Source organism: Spinacia oleracea, chromosome 2 (genome assembly GCF_020520425.1).
Source record: "Spinacia oleracea cultivar Varoflay chromosome 2, BTI_SOV_V1, whole genome shotgun sequence".
NCBI classification, from domain to species: domain Eukaryota; kingdom Viridiplantae; phylum Streptophyta; class Magnoliopsida; order Caryophyllales; family Amaranthaceae; genus Spinacia; species Spinacia oleracea.
The window spans coordinates 8,493,538-8,505,056 of record NC_079488.1 but is presented as its reverse complement, the minus strand read 5'-3'; the positions used below and the strand labels follow the sequence as shown (position 1 = coordinate 8,505,056).

General features: G+C 35.0%; 1 protein-coding gene across 6 annotated transcripts; it reads left to right on the top strand.

Moving 5' to 3' along the window:
* The first annotated feature begins 2,681 nt into the window (after window positions 1-2,681).
* On the top strand, window positions 2,682-11,210 carry LOC110805703 (uncharacterized). Of its 6 annotated transcripts, XM_056836459.1 has the most exons (9): window positions 2,684-2,823; window positions 3,039-3,577; window positions 4,487-4,585; window positions 4,668-4,686; window positions 4,842-4,901; window positions 5,718-5,924; window positions 6,940-7,055; window positions 7,810-7,963; window positions 10,952-11,210. In XM_056836459.1, exons 2-6 carry the CDS (start codon window positions 3,278-3,280, stop codon window positions 5,726-5,728), a joined length of 489 nt encoding a protein of 162 aa, XP_056692437.1. In that variant the 5' UTR covers window positions 2,684-2,823; window positions 3,039-3,277; the 3' UTR covers window positions 5,729-5,924; window positions 6,940-7,055; window positions 7,810-7,963; window positions 10,952-11,210. The 6 variants fall into 6 exon arrangements, with proteins under 6 accessions (XP_056692435.1, XP_056692436.1, XP_056692437.1 ...); XM_056836456.1 differs by lacking the exon at window positions 2,684-2,823 and having other exon boundaries at window positions 4,668-4,901; XM_056836457.1 differs by lacking the exons at window positions 5,718-5,924; window positions 7,810-7,963; window positions 10,952-11,210 and having other exon boundaries at window positions 2,682-2,823; window positions 6,940-7,014.
* The last annotated feature ends 309 nt before the right edge of the window (window positions 11,211-11,519 follow it).

The window sequence follows — 11,519 nt, the reverse complement described above, 5'->3', positions numbered from 1 at the left end:
ACTAGTGCCCAAACATACTTGCCCATTGCTGCAGTATTCCACAAGATAACATCCCTAAACCCCAATCCACCAACTTGCTTCCCACAACAAGTGTTCTCCCAAGCAATATTACTAGGTTTCTGACTGTAGGCTTGTCCACTCCACAAAAAAGCCCTACATATCTTAACAATTTCTTGCAATACACTCTTTGGCAGTACATAAATTTGAGCCCAGTAAATATGAAGACTCAGCAGCACAGAATTGATCAACTGCATTCTTGCAGAATAAGAAAGATTCTTGGAGCTCCATATCTTAATTCTTGCGATGATTTTGTCCACAAGATGACTACATTGAGCAACTGAAATCTTTTTGGAACATATTGGAACACCCAAATACTTAAAAGGAAGCAAACTTCTGGTAAAACCAGAAACATCTACAACCCGTTAGGATATGATGGCATTTTGAACTGTTGAATCATGAGTTACGACCAACAAGAGAAAAAAGTGTTTGAAAATGAAAGATGAAAGATGAAAGATCAAATTGCCTACACCCTTGAGTACGTTTTAATATGAATTAATTCTTTTAAAAATTTAGAAAGCCCTTATTTCAATATTTTTTTCATCTACGGTGTCTATGATGTTTACTTACATGTTTTATACATTTATGTTATGGTCTTTACTCTTTAGAAAGACAAGAAGCAGGAAGCACAGGATCAACAAAATGCATAAAGTCAAAGACTTGATTCCCATGTCGGATTATTAATTCCATGAGAAATCTGAGGAAGCACTCACGGCTGAAGAAGGTGGCGATGGAGGTTCCTACGACAGACGAGTCTTGACATGCAGCCTGTGCAGACCATGTGTTCGTGTGTGGTATTATTCTTCCTGAATTATTTCTTCTGGGTACAGGACAGAACCTCTCAGTCACTGGGATTGCTATATATTCAGTTATTTAGCACCAAAAAAGATATATATCCTGCTCCAATTTGGCTTACCCTGGATTTATTTTCTTAAGGACCGTGATGAATTGTCCACCTCTTTAGAGGATATCGTTGCCACTTATCTCTAATACATATATGTCAACAGTGGGAAACCATTCATATTATGCAAAACAATTAAATAACTGTATGTATGTATGTATGTATGTATGTTTTTATTGAATTTATGCTAACTCTTGCTTGATTAATGACAAGTTTTATGGGGCAGCCTGCAGCTAATGATACATCACCTCTATTTTCTTCTAACTTACAACACGTTTGGTCTCAAGGGGACTCTCAAGTACTTGAATACTGAATTCTTGATAGTTGATACTTCTTTTCTCCATTTGTTTTTTTTTGGTGCGAATGAGCCACAAGGGCAATATAAATTACAAATGGGGGCGGGGGATTCGAACCTGAGACCTATTGTACACAGGCCCTCAGTCTTAACCACTAGGCCAACACATCATTGGTCTTTTCTCCATTTGTAAGTTGCTAACCGGCCTGCCTTTCGTTTCCATTGTCATTTATTAGTTAAGTTATTTGTCTTTCCTCCCTCGTATATTAATTAATTAATATATGTGATTATTATAGTAGGTGTGAATTGTAGTGATGCGTGGCATTGTACGTGGATGGTAACAGTGTCGTGGTGGCGACATTAGTAGTACCACGTAACTGCGCAATACACAATTTTTTTTTTATATTTGACAAATACTTTAGTAACTGGCCAAGAATGATGTTCGTTATGAATATATAACGTACAGTAACGGGCAAAGAGTCAAGTCAGTTACTAATGATAAACTTGTAGTAACTGGCATGTAAATGGGGTCGTTACTAATCTAATATACATATATAAAGGAGACATATTTGCTGAAATATTAGAGCGCCGCGTAGGAAATCTAATGGTTTCAGCCAATGAAAAATAAGACTTCAAAATTATTTTTGAATTAATAATTCGAATGCCACGCAGATAAATAATTAGGTGCCACGTAAATATTTTTATTAAATAATTATTAATATTTCTTATATACAATTTCATCCAAAATCAAACACTATAATAATTAAAAAAAATAAATCTAAAATGAAATTCAATCCAAAATAAAAAAAAATCAATTTAATCTAATATATAAAATATAGCAGTTGATATATGTAGGAGTTTTATTTTAACGTAACAATTGAATAGAAACCGTGCATCGCACGGGCTAAAGTCTAGTATTCATTATTTGTAACAGGCATTGTAGAAAGCCAGTTACTAATAGTACTTATTAGTAACCAACCACAGTCAGTTACTAATATTTTACACTATTAGTAACGCCGGCTATAGCAACGGATGATGTTAGTTACTAAAAACCCATTTTTGCCAGTTACTAATAGCACTTTTTCTACTGATCCCTTGCGCTACATAGGATGGCTACCATCGCCCCTTGTGGGTTGCGTGGCTGCAAGGCTACGTACGATCGAGTCCTTGGTCGTTTAGGATTGCTTGCTTAATATCGTTTTCCTATCTACTCGAATTGAATGTTTTTGTTAAAACTGAAACACTTACTAATGGATTAATTTAACTAGAATCCTAATGGATTTAGTTATTTGAATCCTAGTAGAAATCTAAGTCTGTTATTTCCACCCTATAAATATGTGGTTCATAATCATAATTTATATACAAAAAATTCAATAAGTATTCACATAGATTAAGTTCAAGTGAGAATTTAATAATTTGTCTAAATTAATAATTAACCTTTCCGAATAAACAAAATACCTTAGAGAATATCCTAGTTGGTTGAAACGTGTATCTACGGAGGGGCGACATTTGGAGTCCTAAACCTGTTCTTGTTCAGTTCGGGAGCAGCTAGGGAAGACACGCATCACATGTATGTATACTAAATTATGCTAATTGACTATGTGGCAATTAATTTGGATTCCTGGCTTTATGGTTTTTTCCGCATGAAATATATGATTTATATTTGTCATAACCTAACAAACATGCCTCTAGTTAATTGGGCCGTTTACGTTTTCGCTACATTGGTGTATAATCCAGTGTGTATTTATTCTATCGGTCTTAATTGTTACTTTATTTTTTTTGCAGGTCTTCACACTTTGGACAAAGATATTTTGGGTTTGGAAGACAAGTGGAGACCCTTGTGTACGCAGCCCCCTCAGCCCAAAGGCCGGTACGACACAATATCTACCCTTTCCACGCGAGCCTCCCGCAGTTGCTCTGCTACAACCGTCGCTAGGAACCGTGTGAGCGATACGAGCACTAGTAGAAAAATCATTAAAAGTGGCTTGTTAAAGGTTGCCCTTATTTAACAAGGGCATCTTTTGATGACAAAAAATAAACCAAACAAAAAAATATCTAAAATCTCCCCTTCTAATTTACTGGAAGCGCATCTTTTGACGAGGTTTTACTTTTGTTGCTGCTTCCCTCTCACAAACCGCACTTCTTCTCTTCTTCTCCATCTCCTTCTTCACTTCTCTGCTCTGCTCTGCTCACTCTTCCCTTTGCTCGACCTCGCAATTCTCTCAACTCCACCGGCGAAGACCTCGACGAGAAGAACAACCACTACGCACCTCCTCACCGCCAAATATAATCTACATCCCCTTGAGTTTGTCTCCTCTGCCAAGGTTAGGGTTTCAATGCTCTAATTTTAGTTAAATTACCATCTGTCCTATGAAAATAGAGGAATTGATGAATGTATTGTATACTTACTTTGGACTTCACTCTGTTGTATGCTTGAAAATGCTGATATTTTTTTCTTTAATTTTAAGTAATCTGCAGCAAGAGACTCCAATCCTGTTGGGGGAGAATTGTTTTGAAGTTCGTGGGGAGGGGGGGTAAATGTCAGCAAGTTAGATTCTTTCATTGAAGTTCCTTAAGTGAATTGTTTTGGTATATAAAATGTCAGTTTGTTCTCCTGCTTACTAAAAAATTAGAACTCCCGATGTTTTTTTAATGATTTTCTAATTTCTATAAGCCTATAATTGCATCGGTTTTCTGATGTATACTAGATTAGATATCTTCTCGCATATTCACGCAGATACAAATTCACGCAGATACTAATAACAAGACTCTCCAAAATGCTAATTTAGCTAATAACAAGTTTTCAGGGCGTATCCCTGATAGTTTGAGCTCATGTGTTGGAATTTTGTGCTTAACTTGTCTGCTAATCAGTTTCCTGGGTCTTTGCCTCCTGGGATTTTGAGTTTGTGAATCTGAGAATACTGAATACTCTGCCTTTTCTTGAATTACTGAATTATTAGAAGCTGGTTAGAATGTGAAACTTATGATATTTATGTGAATACAAGTTTTTTTATAATCGAGCTAGCTAGAATGTGAATACATATTTGCTGTCCATTTGCAACTGTTCCTTGTACAAAAGTGAAGCCTTAGCAAAGCTGTTAACACACCTTTATGATACATTTTGTCTTTTTTTTTCTTCGTAAAAGCCAAGCATCGATTCACTTGGAAGTTTTAGATTAGTATGAGCACCGCTTAATGGTTTTACTGTCTGATTTTCCCTTTTTCAATGGCAGCATGAAGTTTCTCATGAAGGTGAGACAGGAAAGGTTTCCCGAGCAAACTTTCGTGATCGCGAAGGAAGAACTGTCCTTATAATGAGGCATGGGAAGCAGGTGATTGCATGTAGACTTGTTGAACTGTCCTTATGCTTAGTATTGTTGAGCTGAACTTCTTTGTTCTCTGTCTGTGTTTCAGAACACCACATCTGGAGAAGGTAATGTCCGTCACTTAGTCTATTTGTTAGAGAATGCCATCCTCAACCTGCCCGAGGGCCAAGAACAGATGGTGTGGCTGATAGATTATACAGGCTTTTCAATGAGCACTAGTTTATCAGTCAGAACATCCCGAGATATTATCAATATTTTGCAGAAAAGACTTGGACTAGCAGTTCTTTACAACCCACCGAGGATCTTTCAGGAATTTTGGAGGGTTAGTAAATTGCTTTATATGCACTTTAATTGTCGTTTGTTGCTTCTCTAACAAGTAGTAATAGCATAAGCTGCTGGTTTTAATTGATGGTAGGGGGTGGATTTTATAGGTGGGTTGTTTATTGTTATGCTTGTTACAATGCTACCTCAACTCAATCATTGGTTATTCTTGCTTGTTTTTGTAGTTGGGGTTGTTTGTAATCTAGTTCTAGGGCTTGGTTATGGTCAACCCAGGTCAACTTTGGCCAAGTTATTGCTGTCAGTCAGTCTGGTCTGGTGTTGGCTTTTTCTGTAGTTCAGGTCATAGGGATATGGGTGGGTTTCCAGTTCAGGTCTGCTTGGTCAACTTGTCCTAAGTTGAATTTTGATGTTTTTGCTTTTCTTGCCGAGTTTTTGTTTTTTTCTCTCTGTTTTGTGCTTGTTTTGACAAAAGAGCAGCGAATGCAGCACACAAACATAGTTGAAAGCTTCAACAAGTGATTATCAGCAGAACAACAGTATGGATTGTTACAGCTTTTAAGTACTTCATACGCTCCAAGTCTTCTTCGTTTACAACTTCTTCTGCTAAAGTAATAATTTGTAAATTTTAAATGCGAATATATAGAATGTGCAGTTGGAGGAATAATAGATGTGCAATATTACACAGATGCAACTATTATCATCTTCCTATACAATATAGCTCAGTAGCTTGAGTCAAGAGATAGTTAAAAGGTATAAATAATAGGCTATTGAAATTAGTCAAGAGCTAGCTAGTCCTGCATCTAGAGTGGGATCTGCCCCGTTTGTTTTGTTGAATTTGTATTCCCTATTGTTGCAGATGTGCAATGAGATTGGTCACAACATTATGTCCTAAAATTTGGGAGATGGAACCAGAACGATACTTGATTTGTCAAAATCTTAGTTGGCTAGTTGGTGGACTTGCATATGGTTAGATAAAGATCAAGCACTAATTATGTCGAAAACAACCTTAAATATTTCCACAAGTTTACCAGCTACCTTCTCAAGAGCTTGCTATTTATACTTGGTATGCATTCCAACTGATCAGAATAATGTTTTATTTGTTTTTGGTTCTATACATTATTGAGTTGCATAACTTAAATGTGTGAAACTGTATTGTACGTAATTTTTTCAGAGAATTAATATATGTTGTGAAAGGTTGGCGTACTGTGGAATGAGTACCAATCTTGTGAACAACTAATTGACTTCAATTTTAGTTTACAAAAAGCTTATATGCTCCATGTTTGTGTATGTTATAATTCTCTCAATATATATTATTTGAATGTTTTGTTGGCCCGTAAGCCTTAAACTAGAACTTTGATAGGGGGGATAATACTAAAACAAAGGGTAAAATTTCTAAAGGTGTATAACATGTGTGGAAGTGGTCACTGTTGTGGGGGTGGGGGTGGAGGTATTTAGAAGCAAAAGGGGTACAACAATGGTAAAGAAATGTCGGGTCTTGTTGCATTGTGTATTGCCTCGAATTGTGACAAACTGCTAATTGTTCTTAGTTTTTATTTTTCGTTATGTGATAGTTTTATTCTCTATAGCATATGCCTCGAAGAAGTATCACAACATCGATATAAAGAATTAATACATTGCGTTGTTGTTTACATGACATTCAATTATGTGAAATTCGATAACTGATTATACTAATTACTCCCTCCGTCCCTTAATACTCGCACCGGTTTGACCGGTGCGGAGTTTAAGACATTTGAATTGACTTATTAATTTAATTAGTGGGAGATGCGTAAGAGGTGGGGAATGGTGAGTGGGGGTGTGAATTTTTAAATTATTTTTTGTAGGGAATAGGGGTGTAGGTGGGGTTAGTAAGGAAGTGTGAGAAATAATATAATATTGGTATAAATTTCCATCTATAGAAGCGGTGCAAGTATTAAGGGACGGCCCGAAAAGGAAAGCGGTGCGAGTATTAAGGGACGGAGGGAGTATAAAATAATTAGAATATTAATTTCTGTAATTGTTTTAGATTGATTGCTTAAAGAGGATGGAAACCTATAACTTGCTGAAAACTCATGTTGCAGATAAAGAAGAGCACTCCTGCTATCCTTGAAGTTGGTTCAAAAGATTGAAGTTTTGGCAGAAGTTCTTGTTCCCAGGAAAGTGAAGAATTCAGACATAAGCAAAGGAGATTGAAGAGGTATATGAAGAACTCTCTACATATTTTGATGTATGTGCTAAATTGAGTTGTAAGTGTATATTGCATTATTGATGCGTGAGAGTGGAGATGGAAATATATTTAATCTGCAATTTCATGTGTTAGACCGTTAATTCACGAAATTAGTTGTTATAATTTATTTCTGAAACCGTTAAGACTTAAGCAGAATTCTGAGGGTTGCTAGATCTGCTGCTGCTGTTGACTGCTTTCTGCTGCTGTAGTTCAACAGGCTGACTGCAGTCTTTGGTCCTTAATTTGCTTCTTAGGACAAGGGTACTGTGTTGAGGCGACTGATTCCAGGAAGTCAGGGAGGGGATTCTGCAGTTCCAATTTGATGTGTGGTGTTGCTGCTAGGGCTTTGTGACAGTGTGATTGGACTAGTTTTTTGGGCTTGAGTTTGTTCTGTCAGCAGCTGGTGGTTGGGTTGTGGTTCTGCAACTGTTGTTTTTTAGTCAACTGACCTAAGTTCACTTCATGAGGTTTGATTTGGGGCAGTGTTGTAGTTTTTTTTATATAGTTTTGGAGTAGTGGTGTCCGGTTGTATACTTTGTTTCTTGCGTATTTTATGTTTAGGAGTTTGGTATTTAGGAGTGTTTAAATTTGTTTGGTTCGAGGTATGCCAAAATAAATAAATAAATTCCTAGATCTTTAGAAATTTGTTTAGTTGTCTAGTAGTGTTATCAACTAAAATTTTCTATCTATGGGGTCTTATTATTAAAGAAATTTCTTCTTGCAGAATCAAAGTTTTGAGGCAGAAATCTTTGTGCCTCATATAGCTGATAAAGAAGGTGGCCTTAAGTTCAAAGAACACAAGTATGTGAATACATGGCAAGAGTAATGAAAGAAGCTTCTGAAAACAATCAAAAGATCCTAGCCCCATATCATCAGTTGTAAGTTTATTTTCTTATCTTGGTTAGAACAATACTAGTTGTTTAGTTTGTTCTATGTTCGACACTTTTCCCATTTATCTGTATTCTTGCATGTCATATAGTCGCATATCCGACAGTCATACAACATCTATATTTGAGAAACCCTCTTCATATAGTTTCCTATTATTATTTTTAATTATTTTTTGCCGATAAAGTAATTTTATTATTGTTAAGCATATTTCATTTTCATAGTTTTGCCGATCCTTACGTGTCATATTTTGAAAAAAGTAGCCGTTTTCGCTCCCAACTCTTAACTCATGAACCAAAATAGGAATTATTAACCCTTTACATGTTTAATATACTTAGTATTAGGTTTCCAATCCTTATTCTCATCTACTTTGGTCAATTTGTGCACATTTAAGGCTCGTTCGATCCTTACATGTCATATTTTTACTAAAATAGCCGTTTTCGCTCCCAACTCTCAACTAATGAACCCTTTACATGTTTAAAATACTTAATATTAGGTTGACAATCCTCATTCTCATTTACTTTGGTCAATTTATGCACATTTAAGGCTCGTTTGATCGCCATATGTCATATTTTGACTAAAATAGTCGCTTTCGCTCCCAACTCTCAACTAATGAACCAAAATAGGAATTCATTTCAACTAATAAAATGAATCATTAAAAAGGTTTAGAATTTGAATATAAGTTCGTTTGTTGATAGTTGGGATCGAAAATGCCATTTTTGGCGATAAATGACCTACATCGACCCAAATGAAATATAGGCGTGCATAACGAACTAGAAATGAGTCTCATAAACATATAACTAATCATATGAATTATTAAAAAGGTTTAGAATGTGGAAATAGGTTCTTTTGTTGGTAGTTGGGATCGAAAATGCCATTTTTGGCCATAAATGACCTATATCGACCCAAATGACCCTTAGGCGTGCATAACGAAGTTGAAATGAGTCTTATAATAATATAAATAATCATAAGAATCATGAAAAACATTTAAAATATGGATATAGGTTTGTTTGGTGGTAATTGGGATCGAAAATGCCATTTTTGACCATAAATGACCTACATCGACCCAAATGACCCATAGATGTGCATAACGAACTTGAAATGAGTCTTATAATCATATAACTAATCATATAAATCATGAAAAAGGTTTAGAATAAGGATATAAGTTTGTTTGTTGGTATTTGGGATCGAAAATGCCATTTTTTGCCATAAATGACCTATATCAACCCAAATGACCCAAAGGCGTGCATACCGAACTTGAAATGAGTTTCATAAACATATAACTAATCATATGAATCATGAAAAATGTTTAGAATATGGAAATAGGTTCATTTGTTGGTAGTTGGGATCGAAAATGCCATTTTTGGCCATAAATGATCTATATCGACCCAAATGACCCTTAAGCGTGCATAACGAAGTTGAAATGATTCTTATAATAATATAATTAATCATAAGAATCATGAAAAAAATTTAGAATATGGATATAGGTTTGGTTGGTAGTAATTGGGATCGAAAAAATGCCATTTTTGACCATAAATGACCTATATCGACCCAAATGACCCATAGGTGTGCATAACGAACTTGAAATGAGTCTTATAATCATATAACTAATCATATAAATCATGAAAAAGGTTTAAAATGTGGATATACGTCCTTTTGTTGGTAGTTGGGATCGAAAATGCCATTTTTGGCCATAAATGACCTATATCGACCTAAATGACCCATAGGCGTGCCTAACGAACTTGAAATGGGTTTCATAAACATATAACTAATAATATGAATCATGAAAAATGTTTAGAATATGGAAATAGGTTCTTTGTTGGTAGTTGGGATCGAAAATGCCATTTTTGGCCAAAAATGACATATATCGACCCAAATGACCCATAAACGTTCATAAAGAACATGAAATGAGTCTTATAATCATATAACTAATCATATGAATCATGAAAAACGTTTAGAATATGGAAATAGGTTCGTTTGTTGGTAGTTGGGATCGAAAATGCCATATTGGGCCATAAATGACCTAAATCGACCCAAATGACCCTTAGGCGCGCATAACGAACTTGAAATGAGTTTCATAAACATATAACTAATCATATGAATCATTAAAAAGGTTTATAATTTGAATATAAGTTCGTTTGTTGGTAGTTGGGATCGAAAATGCCATTTTTGGCCATAAATGATCTATATCGACCCAAATGAACCATAGGCGTGCAGAACGAACTTGAAAGTAGTCTTATAATCATATAACTAATCATATGAATCATGAAAAACGTTTAGAATATGGAAATAGGTTCGTTTGTTGGTAGTTGGGATCGAAAATGCCATTTTTGGCCATAAATGACCTATATCGACCCAAATCACCCTTAGGCGTGCATAACGAACTTGAAATGAGTTTAATAAACATATAACTAATCATATGAATCATTAAAAAGGTTTATAATTTGAATATAAGTTCGTTTGTTGGTTTTTGGGATCGAAAATGCCATTTTTGCTCATAAATGACCTATATCAACCCAAATGACCAATAGGCGTGCATAACGAACTTGAATTGAGTCTTATAATCATCTGACTAATCATATAAATCATGAAAAAGGGTTAGAATGTGGAAAGAGGTTCGTTTATTGGTAGTTGGGTTCAAAAATGCCATTTTTGGTCATAAATGATCTATATCGACCCAAATGACCCATAGGCGTGAATAACGAATTTGAAATGAGTCTTATAAACATATAACTAATCATATGAATCATGAAAAAGATTTAGAAAGTGTCTTTAGGTTTATTTGTTGATATTTGGGATCGAAAATGACATTTTTGGCCAAATATGGTCTATATCGAGCCAAATGAGCCTTAATTATATGTGCATAAAGAATTTGAAATGAATCTTAGTACACTCAGAAAGTTTTTTTCGCGACCGATATAATTTTTGTTTTCGCATATGAAACTTAATTTAATTTATTGCATGTACGCTGTTCTTTAAAGGTTTTCAAAACTCCAAGGGAGGGGCCCTTTACCAAAGAGGAGTTGGATGAAGTTCGAGACAAGTGGGCTACTTACTTCTACGATTGTGAACTACCCTCAGTGTAATAAATAGAGCAGGCTTGTAGTTATTTGTGACTCTTACATTATTTTTTTATTTATCGATTTAATTAATTACATTTGAATTAATTCGGTAATATTATTGGAAATTTGAAATTTATATCATTTTTGAGGAATGTCAAGCTGATGTTTGATGAAACAATATTCTATAAATTATAATGCAGAATTTTATATTGCAAAATCAGAAATTATATTGAAGATTTTTTTTTTCTAAAAAAAACTCAAAAGTTATCCTTCTTTGCAACAAGAGCAACTTATGTGAAGCTTATAAGTTGCCCTTGTTGCAAACAAGAGCAACTTATAAGTTTTACATAAGTTGCCATTGTTGCAAACAAGGGCAACTTATAAGCTTATAGGTTTCCCTTGTGTAGACACCTACTTTTGTCCCCATTCCCGAAAGGGAAGGTTCGATGATGAGAACATAAATCTCCACTTGGCAATGCATCTCCTA